The sequence below is a fragment of the Acanthaster planci genome, linkage group LG09 (assembly GCF_054643075.1).
Source record: "Acanthaster planci isolate LZ-2023a linkage group LG09, COTS_SCS, whole genome shotgun sequence".
Taxonomy (NCBI): Eukaryota; Metazoa; Echinodermata; class Asteroidea; order Valvatida; family Acanthasteridae; genus Acanthaster; species Acanthaster planci.
This window is the reverse complement of record NC_141785.1, coordinates 1,996,395-2,013,920: the sequence shown is the minus strand read 5'-3', so window position 1 is coordinate 2,013,920 and position 17,526 is coordinate 1,996,395. Positions and strand designations below refer to the sequence as shown.

General features: G+C 39.7%; 1 protein-coding gene across 1 annotated transcript in view; it reads left to right on the top strand.

The window, feature by feature from the left end:
• The window catches only part of LOC110987527 (oxysterol-binding protein 1-like), a 172,475-nt gene that overhangs the window by 51,686 nt on the left and 103,263 nt on the right, over nucleotides 1–17,526 (top strand). Inside the window, exons 4-5 of the mRNA XM_087141460.1 lie at nucleotides 6,398–6,578; nucleotides 8,668–8,764. Coding sequence (XP_086997586.1) covers nucleotides 6,398–6,578; nucleotides 8,668–8,764 — 278 coding nt within the window. The remainder of the gene's footprint in view (nucleotides 1–6,397; nucleotides 6,579–8,667; nucleotides 8,765–17,526) is intronic.

Sequence of the window (17,526 nt, the reverse complement as noted above, 5' to 3'; positions counted from 1 at the left end):
CATAAATATGCATGTCATGTGACATGCAAGGGCTGTGGTTTTTCATCTGTGGGAGCTGTATTGAAATGAATATGCAATACAGTCTTCGATTTATGATTAGTGGTTGGGATGAATGCACTTGGGTGGTTGTAGTTTCGCGATTGCTTGGTCGCGGCACTATGACGTCTGTTGGTGGTGGGCAAGTTCAGTGGGTGTTTTTTTTATAATTTACTGGAATTCTGATACATGAACAAAATTTCCCTAAATTAAGAAACATTTATTGTAAAATCAGCTTGTTATAATGGTTCTGGCTGAAGAATGGATTTCTTCTTGGTTACTTTTTATTTGCGAAAATATTTCTCACACATCCGGAATTGCTTAAAACCGATGTAGTGTTAGAACTAGCTGGAAAAGTGTTATCGTCACTCCAGTAGATCCCATGAGCTTAAATTCAAAGCTTACATTTTTGGAAAAAAGTTTTATAGTATCCAAACACACGCGGTGGACCTCTGGCCCTTTCACTGAAATTTGACATTTTTCAGATGTAATCCAACTGAATTACTTTCACGATCCAAAACATCATAAATAATTTGATACTTTTCATGACAGTTATCTTGCCGGCGAGGTGCCACGATTTCACTTATTCAGTGCAATGCGATGCAGTGAACATGTACATGTGTACATGAAGCTTGAGCGACAGCTCTGTGTGTGTGCAGTGGTTCATGACACGTTGTCGGTGACCTTTGCTGTCTGCGGTCGCAAGCCGTGCTGAAATAATGAGGGGCGAGGTCAGGCTTATTGTGCGTAAGACCAGCAATGCACGGTAAAATCCCAAAGCATGTATTAACAACGTGTCAGGTTGATTGTGTTCGTGTGTCGGCTAAAATTCTGACCTGTGCTGTATTCAACTCTGGTATACAAGTTACAACTATCCGCAGTTGTCAGTCTGCAATCTCCTCCATCCACTCTGGCTTTCAAAATGGGTCTTCCGTGTCGGACAACAACACTCTCAAACATCTCCTCCGCGTTATGTCCACTGAGTGTCCTCCTTCGAGACTCCTCATCCCCTTTTGGGACTTGCCTCAGGTTCTGGAGCTTCTCACACATCAGTCCTTTGAACTTCATGGGGTACCTCTCTCCTCCTCACTTTGGTGAAACTGGCCTTCCTTCTAGCAGTTACCGTGTCTCGGAGGAACAGTAAACTCCATGCCTTATCCATTATTGATAGACATATCCGCTTGGAACCTCACAACGTTCACCTTGTACCGTCGGTGGGCTTCCTCACAAAGAGTCAAACTGGGTCCTTCCATCCTCTGGACATTTTTTGTTCCTACCATCACCAAACACTCGGGTTCCTCAGATGACAAGCCCTGGTGTCTGGTTTGAACTTTCAAATGGTACCTCGCCAAAACAAGAAATCTCTGTGGTGCTTCTTCTCATCTCTTCATTACTTCAGTTAAGCCTCAACAGCCGGCATCGAGAGACATTATAGCCAGATGGGCTGTTTCTACCATCAAACTTAGTAACACTGAATAGTCATCCCCATCTGACGATGCCACCACATGCGGACGCACAATTTTAGAGCAGTTTCTACCTCGTGGGCCTACTTCTGAGGCGTTCCCTTGGAGGACATTTCCAAGGCAGTATGCTGGAATTCATTCTCCAGCTTCAACTCATGCTACCTATCCATGGCAAGACCATTTTGGCGTCCTCCACATCGGGATTACTGGGCCACCGCTAAGTTGAATGACTGGATGCATTCCATCCATCCTTCTGTCAGTCCCTCTCATATTTACCATCATGTAACTGACGTGACCCACCTTCGAAGTCCAGTGCTAATCCGCATAAATGTATGTAGTGACTGTCTGGGTAAGTTGACCGCAGTGGACTTCCCTCGTAGCAGTGTGGGAGGAGTCCTTGAAGTCATACTTACCCAGATAGTCACAGCTCTCCCGTCCTCCCCACTTTCAGCTTGGTGCCCTTGTGTCTCAGAAAAAGGGCGAACATGGCGGCGATCATGCCTTGGGTGAATGCTATAGAGCACTAGGGAAATATGTATATGTAGTGACTGTCTGGGTAAGTATAACCTCAAGGACTCTTCCTGCACTGATACAGGAGGAAAAACATGTCGTCTGATAGTACAACACTGAAAATAGAGCCCATGATTCAGTGGGTTTTTTAAATCAATATCCAGATCCCTTATGAAGTTTAGTACAAATTGATGAGCAGCATTTTTTTTTTATTGTCTTTCTCTGCAATTTACCTTTAAAACCACACATGTATATCTTAAACGTAGTTCTGGCAGAAAGCATACCCTTCTGCAAACAGATTTACTGCCATGCAAAATGAATTTCTTTGGTTGCACTTTAAGGTTTCGCAACTTGATCTTAAAACAATCTGATGGAATATATCCAGTGACAAAACATTGAATGAATGACTCACATTTTATTTTATTACAAAAAAGTTTAAGTATTTTCAAGTGGTACAAGCACTTCATGAGTTCAAAAGCCAGAATAACAAAAAGCCTGGGATGTACTTTAAGTATAAAAATTCTGTACATCACAATCTAGCATTCACTCTATGTAAATGAGCAGAAGATCTTCGTGAAGAAGAAAGGAGATACACCATGTCGAGTTGAACTTGCACTTGCAGCGTCTGAATGCTTGGTATGTTTTAATTTTACGTTGAGCTCACAATGGTGAGCAACTTTTTTAACTTTTACTGTTTTAGCTAAAATGTCTGAACATAGCCATTATGTCTGCCAAAAAGAACACCCCCAATGAGTGTTATTATTTGTCTTCCCCCATCCCTTCAAGGGCCTCTCTGCCTCTTTGAAACATTTCTCAGCTGAGGACCAAAGAATTTTACTCCCTTTTCCCCACCCCAAATTCTACACAATCACTGATGTTCATTAACATCTTGGCAAAGACTGCCTTTCTCTCAAGCATCCTCAAAGGTGGTGTACATGTGTACACATACATGTAATTACAATTTACACACACGTACATGTGTATGATAAGTACTCTGCAGTTTCAGTTTTGTATAGAAAGGGATTCATGCACATGTACACCCAGAGGCAAGCTGAGAGTCGATTGATTTTTAAGAGATGAACGGAGCCCTTAATAGGAACATGAACATGTACATGTACTGGTACATGTGGAAAAGTACGTATTGATTTCATTGTCCTTGATCAATGGCAGAACATGTAGTTACACATGTAAACAAGCTCCTACACCGTCGTTGTGGGGACATGCACTTGATATTTTACCTATTTTGTGGGGACCAAAAATGTTGTAGGGACTCAGAAATGTCCCCACAACTCGGTTCAAATTTCTCTAACAAAAGAACTTGTCTCCTGAACACGGTGAATGCTTACCCACATGTACAAACCATCTGGGTGTGAATGTATTGCACATCTACGTGTGCAGATGTGCACATTGTATGATTTTAATGCTTAGCTTTGCAGTATGAGAGGGGTAGCATTTGTCAACATGTACATGAATCTGTACCTACATGCACATGTAACGTGTTAAAAGGATGTAGTTTTAAAGTGCTCCTGGAGTTTCAAAAGTGGCTTTAAGGCCTTCATTGAAAATGTACAGTAGATTTTGGATCTACTGTACATGTACATGCAGTGGAAAGAATTTACAAGTTTTGTGTTTTTTGTACATGTAGGCCTACATGCATATACACGTACTTGTTTCTATTATTTGGTAATGTTTTTGTCATTAGTTAGTTCATCTGGATGCCTTCATCTGGATGAAGATAGTCGGTGATTTGTTCCAAAGTTGCTAATTGGAGGGTTTTCCTGTTTGGTACATAAGCAGTTTCTTTATGCATCCCACTTTGACTATTAAAGTATGCTCTGTGTCAAATGTACTATGTTGTACATGTACGTGTAAGATTTTAAACAACTTTATTGAATTCTCGCAAACTGATGCAGGTACATGTACATGTATAAAATGATACATGGCATACGTGTATGCATGGCTACATATTGGTAAATAACAAAAATAAAAAACTTGTAAAGAACAAAAACTGTTCCTACAAAGGCTTTACAATGAGGTGTAACCAATATCTCAAGATGGTTTGAAATAGTGCTACAAGTGAAATTCAGTGCATACCATTTCAATGTACATGTGGTATGTGTATATTTAATAATTTATTTTATAATTCACTCCATCAACACTGAACTACATGTATGCATGCATATTCCAAATGAGAAAATGCCTCATTCATTCCTAGCTTGCCTTCTGCTTTCAAAGGAAAAGTGATGGGCTATGTAATTTTTTAAAAGGGTTACAGAAATTGAAAACATTTAGTTCACGTGAAATATTTCAAAATAACAGTAAATACGTAACCATTTCAAACATCGTAAATTTAATGTTTACCCCATTAATTGTGACCCCAACATGAATAAAAGTAGAGAAAATGTGTTTGTGAACAAACACATAACTGTTCCCAAAATGTTTTCTATTGTCTATTGATGACTGTCAATTAGTGTCATAAGTTTGCAATTAATTGGATTAAAAACGAGAGCTTATCTGTCTGTTTGACAACAGAACAGAGGGCTTTTTCGCATTCTTTTGTACATTTGTAACAGCTAAGGCATCATCACATCAAATCATTATTCCTATATAATACCTCTCAAGTTATCTGCCAAGTTTCAACCAAATAGAGCGTGTACTTCAGGAGATACATATACAGGGCCTTAAAGAATGCACCTTTAATGTCACGTGACTTTTCTGCTGATGACGTCATCATCATATCAGGTCAACATTTCTCCAAAGCACTCACTTTTGAAGATATATAAAGTACTTATAGCTCTGTACTGTACCAAAACTGGTTTTAAGTCTCCATGGATTAAAAAAAATTCATCAGTTAATTTATAATTCTGGATTTTTTTGTTTTGGGGATAATAGTGTTCTTGTCAGTCCAGAATGGTTAGCCTTGTACAGTATGTTAATCAGTTACTTTGTGACCAGTCTCTTGATAAATGGAGACAAGATACATACTCATCTAGTAAATGCTATTTGTATAGAGTTTTAAGACGGTGTTCTGCTTTGAAAAACACTTACTTTGTCTCCCAGTCTTCGCTCTTCACTTTGTAAATTCCGTACTGTAAACCATAGGTTGCCCATCAAAGTAGGGAGAATGGTGGAGACTTCTGTTACTGTACTCACTGAAACGATAGTGTGTTAGGAGATGAGTTTCATGTCATATTTGAGTGTTAAAAATGCAAGACCTACATCTTAAATGTATTCCAAAGAAACTTTGGGATCATCAACACTTTTCAATTCGTAGGCAGTCTGGCTTGTGAATATACGTGTACATGTATGACAGGATCTGTGAAACAAGGGGTTGAGAAAAGAGTCATTGACCAAAGAAATGTGTTCAGTGGGCAATCCATTTCCAGATTATCTGGCCTCCCCGGATTTCCTTCCTTGTGGATCTTGGGGAATAGGTAAAACCTAGCTGTTCTACAGTCAGTGGGGATAGAAACTTATGTTGGCGATGGGCTTCGTCAGTGTATTGTTGGTGGTCCATATTACCACAGCTGAACCTTTATCTGCCAGCGTGATGATGACGTCAGTGTGGGAGCGCAGGGAGTTGAGTGCTGAATCTTGTCCCTGGAGAGATTATCATGAGGACTGTGATGAAAATGATCAGGGTTTTAATTTAATTTTGTTAGACTGAGGTTTGGTTTTATCAGTAGGATTGGTTAGGTTTGGTTTCAGGTTTGGTTTCATTTCAGATGTGTGTTGATGTCAGGTTTGGTTGGTTTGGTTTTGGTTTAATTTGGCTTAATTGGGATGGTGCATTGGGTTGTCTGGAAAACACAGGAAACTTTAGAACTATACATTCTGACCAAAATACAATACTTGTCAGTTTTGTAATCACTGCACCTTAATTGGAGCCTGTTGATTACAACCTTTTTTGAAATTCACTACATGCTAGCAATCACTTTCACAGGAATGTTTAAAATTGAATTCTGGAAGGTTTGGTTCCATTGTTAGCAATCACAAAAAATTTTAGAAATGCTATTTAGCATATTGTGCCTGCACTGTACAAATAAGCAACCCAGTGTGTTTCAGATGCTGTGTGGTAAAAAGCAAAATTGTCTTTAAGTAAATGTTGTTCTTGCATTTTATTTCTGATTGAAAATGATACATTACATTTACATGTGCTGTAGGGTGTTATATTAGTGTAGCATGTTGTGCCATGTAAAGTGAACACACTAGAGTGAGTATGTCATATACAAAATTAATGCACCGTGCTTATAGTTACTTTAATTGATTATGACTGTCTTTGGTATGATATAATTGCATTAGCCACCTTTGGAATGAAGCTTTTAATTGATTACTACAATTTTCTGTTCATAGCTCTCATTCTCAGTAATATACCTATACTCATGTAGGCCTGTGGGGAGTATTTGGAGCTAGCCCAGGCCCAAGGACGCAAGTGGCAAAAGGCACTACAGTATGAGAGAGATCAAAGACTGCGATTAGAGGATACAATTGAAACACTGGCCAAACAGCACAACTCATTGGAACAAGCCTGTCGGGAGAAGGGACGTCAAGACCAAAAGAGTGCCAAAGGTTGGTGACCTAATCCTAACCCTTGCTAGTTTTCTGAAAGATTACTTATATGTTAGAATGAAACTAGCTGAGGGACAATTTTATCAATAATGCAGTAAGTTTTTAAGGGAATAAATATGTGCTTGGCAGGTCTTAAAAACATGTTTATGACCAGCTCAGGAGAATGGACGTAACTAATGCCAATCAGAATTGATTGAACTTTCTTGTATCTACATGTAGGTGTCAGCATGTGATTTACGTAGAGTGCATTATCACTTCTCAGCAGGCATTATCAAAAGTTCACTATGTACATGTAGCATGTTTGTACTTGCCTGTGCACAATCCAAAACTAGAAAAGATGTAGGCTTTACGTTCCAGTTTCCGGCAAATTTTACATATTACAAAAGGGAAAAAAGGAGACTCTAAACTTCATTTCAATTTGACAGACTTTTGATGCAATAGTTTATATGGCTTTTGAGTATGAAAAAACATATAGGGCTACTTGAAATCACAGTCACATGTACATGTAGTGAGTGACGTTCCGCCCTGTCAGTTTCTGTTGGTTTTTGGGCTCCATTATTTTGTCAAACTGCATGTAAAAGTGGGAGTCAGAAATTTGTCTGAAGTTCCTTTTCTAAAAATATCAGGAAAATGAAATTTGCACAACAAGGAGCTTACATGTTTCCTTTCAAAACAGCGCTCTTCTGGACATTACAAAAAGGTAGCTTTTCTTTTCGGCCGATTCAGATAACTAGGAAAAATCCATGCACTGCACATGTGTGAATCTTCTATGTGTAAAATCCCCATTTTGTCTGTGACATATGTCAAGATCTCGACTTGAAAGGGATTATAGACGCGATGACCGTGGTAGCAACGATGAAAAATCTATCAATGTCAAGCCACCTTACCTGATATTGGTCCGTGTGCCAGCTGAAAAGCACATGGCTTTGCACGCACCTGTATGCAATTGGCAGGTTTCAACGTGTGAGCGCAGCAGATGTCGAACCCCACAGATTTGTGGGTAATCGTTCAGGCAGTTCACATGTTTTTTCCACGTCACTGTCCTAGGTTAGCTTGTTTCTGAAGACAGTGCATTCATATGAACAAGTCCAAAAATCCTATGGTATGTCACTTATCAGCAACCAGAGAGAGTTTTGAAATCTATGCGTTGATGAACTTTAGCCAGGCACAAGTCAATGTGAATGTACATACGTGTATTCATTGCATGGATATGTCAGAACTTTGGATCGGTGAAGTCTTCCGTTTTGCAGGCAGTTCTGTCGGAAACCATCAACAAGTACGCAAGACCTGGGTATGTTTCATTTCATGACCAAAATGCCGAAAACCACCTGTTCAAACATGAAGGATGGTATAGTCATAAAGTGGACATAGCATTATGAGCATGTCTCCTATGTGGCATACTCATGTACATAATGTATTGACTCCAGTCTCTTAACATGACGTTTCAGGGTCACTTGCATATCATTAATACGTAATGAGTGTTTCTGAAATTAGCGCTGGAAGCCTTTGTGGCATTCCATGTTTTTTACAATTTTCTACCATACGTAGGAAAGCTGTGCCATTTTTTCATATTTCATAAGATGGTTTTTTCATCTGTTGCAGTCAGGTTCATTTCGCGGAAAGCAAGGTGCCGTTTGAATTTCTCTTTAACTTTTGTGATACGTTACTTTTCAAGATCCCTTCAAGGTCCACACACCTCTGCCAGTAGAGTTGTAATGCCTGGATCTGTGTGGCATATGGTATAGAGTGTCACCCCTTGACGGTTAATATAGTCCTTATTACTATTACGATCTTCAGAATTCTTTCCTGCCAATTCTTTTGTCATGTACAACTGTATGGAAGAATTTCGATGTCAAGTTGTGCCAAATCAGGAGATGTGGTGGGTGTTCACTTAGTTTTTTTCGCCATAGTAAAACACTGCAGTCATGGTGACATTGACGTCTAGGAATTATCCTTTGTGAAACAACATGCCTGTGGTTCTGCGTAGTGAAATTAAAACAATTAACTTAGTTACAGTAATGTATAAGCTGAAGAAACCCAAACTTGGACACAGCATTTCAACAACTGTTGCATTATTGTTTTTTCACAGGAATAGATGCAGATGATGATGATGAAGAAAATGAATTTTATGATGCCACAGAAGATTTTACATCAGTTCAACTTGTACCAAGTGTGAAAGGTCACAGGTAAATAGATACAGTGTACATGTATTTATTTTGTCCTTTTTTGCCAGTATTTATTCCAATTTACATACATCTCTGAAAGATGCCTTGTTGTACTGGTAGGGGAATAACCTATACGGAATATGCATAAATTAAAACTGTTGTTTGCTTAAATATGAGAAAACCTGCCTGCATTTATTTTTAAGTTGAGAAATAATACTTTGGAAAGAGGATATGGTCTTATAATAAATACGTACATGTACCTCTTTGCACTGAGTCCCAGATGGGGTTTTGCATGGTCATAGAGAATATCGTGTGTAATTAGGGTGTGATCCCTGGCCACATGGTGTTTCAGGTTTAATGGCTTCTGGCTAGCGCCCCCCGAACAGAGATATTGACAATTAGGAACAGCCACCAGCATAGGGCTGGGTAGCTCAGTTGGTAGAGCACTCGTACGGTATTCCAGAGGTCACAGGTCCAAATCCCGCTCCAGTCAATTTCTTTGTTCATCTTTATAATCATTTATCGGCACCTAGTCAGTTTCCCAATATAATTTGTTTCATGACTTATGTTCAAAAAGCCGTATCCTCTTTGAGTGATTCCTGTTCACCACTTCCCAGGTTGTATCATCTGTAATTGGGGTGTGATCCCTGGCCACATAGTGTTGCAAGTTTAATGGTTTCTGGCTCGCACCCTCCCGAACAGAGATATTGACAATTGGGAAGAGCCACCAACATAGGGCTGGGTAGCTTAGTTGGTAGAGTAGTGGTATGGTATTCCAGAGGTTGGAGGTTCAAATCCCGCTCCAGTCAATTTCCTTGTTCATTTTTATAGTCATAGAGATTAAGTAAACAATTGGCTTTATTTGGCCTTACATTTACCTGAAGGTGATTATGAATATTAAACATGTACATGTATTAAGCTTCTCCAAGAAAGATCCTGCTGGGATCAAAACATCAAGCCCTCTTTCTCTCTATTTTATGTCACTCAAATTAGTATTAGTAGAAAATATGCAGTTATTGAGCCAGAAATCAGTTCGTTTCAAAACTTGGTCAAAAGAAATTGATTGTACAGTCGACTCTCAGTAATACAAGCTCAAAGACGAGATTCTGGTGAAGATGAGCATATTTCGCCAGTCCTGACCAAAGTGTGTACATTCCTACGAGGAAAAAATCTTAAATGTGAGCTTGGGTAACGCAAGATTTCCGTTAAAATGATTGCTTTTTCCAGTCTGGTGGAGTGCAGATGTATTGTTATCTCTCTGTCTGGATGAACATGTTGAAAACAACTCATCAATCAATGAACCCATTTAGTACAGGCGCTGTTGAACTCGGCACGGTGATAATGCTCTCTAATCGACGACTGCATTTTTAGGGCATTTTAGATTCCCCAGCGATCAAAGGGTTTTCTTTGTTCGGAATGAACATGATGGAGAATAGGCGTTTGTGATTCCCAGGCAACCAGATGGCCCGATCAGAACAAACTCATTACAAACTCCCCTTGAAAACATGAAAAAGAGTGTAGAAAATTACCCCTAACCAACTTCTAAATTAACATAAAATTAATTTTTCATTAAAATCTGTTCTTCTCTTACCCATAAATGTCCTTTTGGAAGTCAAATTTACAAGTTCTAAATCCCCCAAATAAAAAAACACTCCACTTCCCGCTAGAAATAATTACCCAGGACCTGACCTTTGCCCTCTATTCTCTAAATTTCCTGGTTTCCTTCACTTTGTACATGCATAAACTTTAAACTCGGTCGATTATAGATAATTGCCGATATTGATATATCGGGGACGAGATATCGATAATACTGATACATGTCAAATTTTTTTGAAGAATATATGTTTACAATCTCAAAACCAATTGAATAATGCGGAATACCTTTTGCGGCTAGGCGGCTTATACCCCTACCAATTGGTCCAAACTGTGCAGCGTGCGATAAGTCTGCTGAAATTTTGGAGCTTTTTAAATTTTCCCCAAACAAAAGAGCACCTGGCAACACCAACAACCTGCGGTCAGAACGGTGTATTCAAATGCAAAGGGATTCATACCGAGGCCAGTCCGTGATTTGATCAGCCGGCTTCATGCACTGGCAATGTGATTTTACTTGCTCAAACCATGGTTTAGTTAAAAAAAATCAAAGGTAAATTTGCTGACTGCTATTCTTGGCCACAAAAAAATGGACCACTTTTATTTCAAGACAAGACATTGTCTATAACAACAACTTTATTACAATTAATAGCTTCATTTTTTTCATTTTATCTGTGCTTTCTATATATCGATTTCAATGTTAATGTGATATCGTTCATATCGATATCAAAGAAAAATCGATATATCAGATATTATAGGTATATCGATGGACCATAATGAAATTGCTGCTCTTTGGTTAGTTACCAACTAAACTGTTAGTGTACTTATGTGCGCATTCTCTCATAACAGCGACCACGCTGTGCAGGTTACATTGCCTTGTCAATAAGTCCGCATGGCCCATGGTTGTATCTTATAAATTTTCTGCTTTGTTCTTGTCAATTACAGTAAAATGTTTTAATACAACAACTCTTCTTTAAATTTAAATCTACATGTCCATGGTACTTTCATAAAGAGCATGTTCAAACTGATTGAAAGCAAATTCATTACCAAACAACAGTAGTACAATCAACCAACGACAGGACTGGGAAAATAAGATTAAGATTAGTCTCCGGATAATACAAGACAATTACATGTAAGTAAGTCCCGAGACCCTTGTATTAACAAGTATTGATTGTATAAAGATGCTGCAAGAAACCCTCCTTTCAAATCATTTTTGGCAAAATTCAAAATAACAATTGCTCTCTATATCTGTATTACAATGTGCAGCTCTGTTAGTCTATGGCGATCTACCTACCCAAACAGTCACTACATATGCAGATTTTCCATGCGCGTATTGTTATTCGCTGAAAAGATTTGATCACCCATGGTGCACCGTGACCTCCCACAATGCCATGCGGTCTCAAAGCCATGATTGTCCTTCTTTTCTCAGAGTGTAACGTAATGGATGTGTCTTTTGAGGAATCTTCAATTTATCAAGTTTCCCTTTTGGCTACATGGTTCTGTTGATATTTTGTGTTCTTTTCTTAGTTTTTCTTGTGTGTGCACCCTGTAGGTGTTTACTGTCAGTAATACGATGCTCATCTCAACTATGCCCATGACTATACTACCAATAAATATCCAGCCTTAGCCGGCTGAATTCAGGGGGTCGCTGTCGGTGTCCATTATACTCCCCTGTTTCTCTGGTGACTACCGAATGAGGAAAAAGGCCTCGCCGTTGGCCAGGGGATCCCACAGAATCTGGAAAGACCCCCTGGTTCATTCGGCTTCAAGGAGCTGACAGTAAGTACCCCTTTGGACGATTCCTGGGTTGGTCCAGCCGTCAAGTTCACCATGCCTTCTAACCACCATGGCCCTAGGAATCTGTGCTGCACTTCAGCTAGTGATCCCCTGGTGGCTACAAAGAGCTCTACCACTGCGCAACACCGACACTGGTCTCCGAGTGTACGGCCACTTGCTCACCTATGGACCTCACCTGGGCAGCCAGCATTATCTTCCAAGGAGGACGAAGTTGATTCCACCAGTGCCCTCACTCCGTCTGAGGGCCACCTCCATCTTCTTCAGCGGGACATGATTCAAGTGTTTGGCCTGCCATCAGCCACTTCACCAGAGGAGGACATCAGTCACAGCTTGTTTAAATGACATTCAGCACAACTGGAATCTTCCAGGCTGATTTTTCAAGAACTCCCACTTGATTGCTCAAGCATGGAGATATTCTAGTCTTTAGCCAAAACTTGGCATGTGTTGGAGTCTGCTCCAGCCTGACGGTCCTCCACTTGACCGTCCGTCAATCTACAGGGCACACTCGGTTCTGACTTTAGCACAGACTTGCTTCAGTCCAAGCAGGTGACCGTATCTTCGGTTGAAAATGACACTGATTCCATCGACGTCCTCACCCCCGTGAATGTTCCAGGTTCTTGGTCCTCCTCAGCCTCCCTTCTGGAGCAAGACACTGACCTCGCCTGTGCCAGTCAACCAACTGCCCCACGTCTTGAGCCTCTGCCTTCAGATACTCCAGGCGTGAAGTAGACTTTTTGCCTTACTGGACCGCTCCTCCTTCATTATCTGGAGTGGCCCCTGTGTATATAATGCTGGGCAACGTGTGCTGTGCAATTCCTCGTCGCCTGCCCTTTATCTAGGGCCTTCTGGAAGAATGTCTCTGAGACAACTACAACAGAACACTATTATAACAAGGTCCTTGGAATTCTACAAATTACCTCATTATAATTGTTATCTTGTGTTATCAGTAATGGAAAACAAAGAAAAATGAAAACATGGAACCAAAAAATAATAATAATTGTCCTTGTTATAAATATGACCTTTTATTATCAATGCTCTCCTTGTCTTTGACTTTACATGTATTATGGTCATCGATATCAGGCTTTCTCCTGATATCGACGAACATGAGCCACGGCCCCACTTATCCAGGCGGCCATTATACGCATATGGCCCCTAGCCTCCGACATATCTACGGCGTGCGCATCCAGACGTAATCCACACAGTAGCAATTTTTGGGCAAACTTCCCAGATTGCTACCCCGGTGAATACACCATCGGTACACGGATCCTATTCTGAGTTTCTGTCACAGCCTTCTGGGGCTGCTCTTGCTGACATCAGAAGGCCCACCCAGGCTGCGAGGAAGCGAGTCCACACCTTACCTGGTGATCCCTAATGACCAATACAGGCCTAAACCTACTGCCATTCTAGACTACTCAGCACCCAGACAGGAACGAGCAAATAGCTTTTTCCGGGCAGTCTTCCCATCATTTTTAGGGCCGGCGACCATTTAGACCTAGATTGAAAAGGGTCCCCCGGTAGCCGGCCCTGTATAATGCCTGCCTGGTATTCAAGCTACTCCAGGCTGGTATCAAGCCTGTCTGCACATCTGCATTTCAAAGTCCCTGATGGAAGGCTTCCCCAACCATGCTTCCACAGATGAATAGGGGTCTAAGCGGATTAGTGTAAACATTGTATAGAGCTGAAGGATTAAAAACCACAAGCAAGTTCCTTCTGGGATAGATTACATGTACCAGTACTTGCAAACAATGGATCCCAGGATGGAGAAGTTCGAGATCAACAACCAGTTCAGCATCCCAGGCCGGTAGCCAGGCCGGTAGCCAGGCCGGTAGCCAAGCTGGTATGAAAGGGGATTTTGCAACAGGGCAAGCTTACTGAGGGGGGCGCCCTTTTCAAACCGGGTCTAAATGGTCGCCGAAGGTTGACGAAGGACCAGACTCTCTCACTTGATCTTTCTGATATCTTAGCACTCTTCTTATATTTGTGTTAGTACAAAGGACTGAAAAACTTGCAGATTCTTATCTTATCTCAAGAGAACCAGAGAATTCTACATGTATGCTGGGATAGCAAATCTTTGGCTTTTTTAATCCTCAAATTTGAAGCCCACAAGCTTACTAATGAGGATCAATTTCTAAGCTTTTGTGACCCGAAACATCTTGGATTGCTTCAGCCTGTGTCTTTACGAATTTTCATTTGCTTATTGTGGATTCATGCATGAAATAACCAGTGTTTGTTATCTGTCTGTTTCATTATCTGAATATGCTTGTGCATGTAACATTTGAGGTGGTCATACTGACAGTGCAGAGAACAAATCACTTGTGAACTAAAAATCACTTTGTTCCATTCTGCAGGCATTTTAGAAAGTCTATCAGAAACAAACCTGTATCTCTATACTGTGTCTAATGAAGAATTGCCATTTAGCCCTGGAATCATAAAGTGGTCTTATTCCATCTTGTCTTGTGCACAAACACTCCTCATTACACTGATTTTCTGGGAATAAAAAACATTGTGGGAACAGAAATGTCTCTGCAACTTGATTGTTGTTTGCCTTACAAAAGAAACTGCCCCCTTAATGTGGTAAATGCCAGCCCAGATTCTTTTACCTGAAGGACATACATGTACATTTGTACATTTACACTGTACATGTATCTTGCTATTTGATTGAAGACTGGAGCATACAGTTTGATCACCATTGTCAGTGCTGTAATGCTTTTTAGGCAATTGTGTGACATCTAGTTATTCCTGTTCAGTTTTTACTTTACTGTTCACATATTTATGCAGAGAACAGACATGTACTCAGTGTTGTTAGAACATTAGCAAAATACAAAGCACAAGCTTACTTAGGTGGGACGCCAATCCACAGCCTACTAGTGCAGATGTCTTACCATTCAACCACTATTAAGCTTGTGGGATTGGCTGGTTTGTTACATGTACATGTACATGTAAGGCATGCAAGCAATTGATTTTTTTTATTGATATCTTTTTTTATTGAACATGACAAATGCACATGCACATTATTTAAAATCAGTCCTGTGGTCTTCAAGAATGAAAGGTGTAGATTTCTCCCTGGACAGACACGTTTTGATTACCTTACTTTGTACTGCCTGAAATTGCTCTTGTGTTGTTACAGGGTAGATGGTACCAATACAGACAGAAATCTGGGAATGTGCATTATGCACTCTGTAGAAAAAGGCCATTTCAAGATATAAACTAAAGGTGGCGGTTGTTACAGCAACAACCACAGAGCTGTTTTGGATTTCAAGGCGTTTAATGAGGGAAAATAAAACATACAAATACAATTGAAAAAAATTAGGAGATGACGTCATCATGACATCATGAATCTGGAATAATTTTGTATCAGGGTCTTTGTTGGCTGTAACTTTGATAATGATCAAACATCACGAAGTTACCAAAATGGTAGCTTGAAAACATGAACAAAGAGAGTGTGCTGATATAAACATTATGCAATCAATAATAAATCAGATGATGACATCATCATGAAGTCGTCCATTTGGAATAATTCTTGTATCGGGGTCTTTGTTGGCTATCACTTTGATAGCAATCAAACATCGCAAAGTTACCATGTTGGTGCCTTGAAAACATGTAAAGCCCATTGACTTTGTACATGTACATGTTCTGTGCAGAAAAATTGCTCCTTTAAGTGCGTTTACAAAACATATGGAGAAAAACTGCAGCTTTAATCTCTCTTAATCTCTCACGTGTCCCCGATAATGTCATTTTGACAATTTTTGTCCTGGGTCCCTCTGTCCACAATTGACTATGAGTGTACATAAATAAAACAAGTCAGATTGACCAGAGTGCCGAAGACTGGCTGTTCAAAAACATGTACAAAATCTATGGGGGAAAATTAAGTAGTGAAAAGTCAATAAAAAATCAGGTGATGACATCATCATGACATCATAAATTATGCAACATTATTTTATCAGGGTCTTTGTTGGTTGTAACTTTGATGATGATCAAACATTGGAAAGTTACAAAATTGATGGCTTGAAAACATGTACAGAGTCAATGGGCTAAAAAACACATGCAGAAAAACTGCTCCTTTAAGTTCATGTCACATGATCTGCGCTTCAACTGAAAATTTTTTATGAAATATTACTTAATATTCTGACTCTTGGGAATATTTGTAATCGAACGAAAGGGAAAATTTAGTGTGATTTCTCTTTTGTTCTGGTAGTAATTGTGACCTGTCACAACAAAATAAAAGTAAAGTCGCATCACACTCTTTCCTATTTTGAGGGGATTCAAAGTTATAATGAAGTGGGGTCAATTTTTGGGTTTTGTAATAATTGAAAAGAGTAACCTGTGTCCTGTATTTAGTTCCAAATATTTTGCAGAATCACATATTTAAAAATGGCATTTTCTCAGCAATTTTGATGAAAGCGTTGCTTGGTCTGAAATGTTGAAACAATGTCAGGAACAAAGACACAAAGCTGCCAGAATAATGTCACTTTGTCATCTGATACTTTTACTCTAAGTGTTCCATGTACGTGCCATTTGAAAGCTCTCTTTCTGCTGAATTAAAAAATACCAATATCTCAATTTTTGAAAATTTTGACTTTCAGCTCATCTTGTGGTGACAGGTCACAATTCTCGGTCAAAGTTGAGGACTGCTCGCCCATTAAGTGTGATAATAGTGTGTAGTAGAAAAACGTGTGCAAACCTTATGGTAAAATATGAAATGTTCAAGTGATTGATGATGTCATCATGACGAATTTGTTCAAGAACCATCCTTGGATAATTGTCTGAAGGTCTGCCAAGTTTGAAGTCGATCAGATGTATGAAACTATCAAATGGGACAACAAAACGTGTCTGAAAAAGGAAAAAAAAAAAGAAACGAGAGGTCATCTGTCTGTTTGCCGACAGAACAGAGGGCTTTTTCGCATCCCTTTCTTAAGTTGAACAACCAATCTACTGCACAAACCTGATGGCGTAAATCTGTCATCATGACCATTTTGGTCCAAGGTTTCAACCCAATCAGGTATGTACTTCAGGAAATAATGTGCTTTAGATAAAATGTAATTTGACTCCTCATCCAATGAGGTCATTATCACATCAGGTACATTTTCGTCTTGAACACTTCCTTTCCTTGTTATCTGCAAAGTTTGAAATTAATGGGATACATGTGCAGTATGTACTTCAGGAGATATAGGGCTTTAAACAGTGCACCTGTATAGTCACGTGACTTGTCTCCCGATGACATCATCACCATGAGTTCAATAATCTTCTACATCACTACCCTTTCTAGTTATCCACAAAGTTTACCCCGATGGAGCATGAATGCCAAGGGATATAGGGCTTTAATGTCATATGACTTGTCACCTGATAACGTCATGAGATCAATAGTCTTCTAAATCCCTTCCCTTTCAAGGTATCTG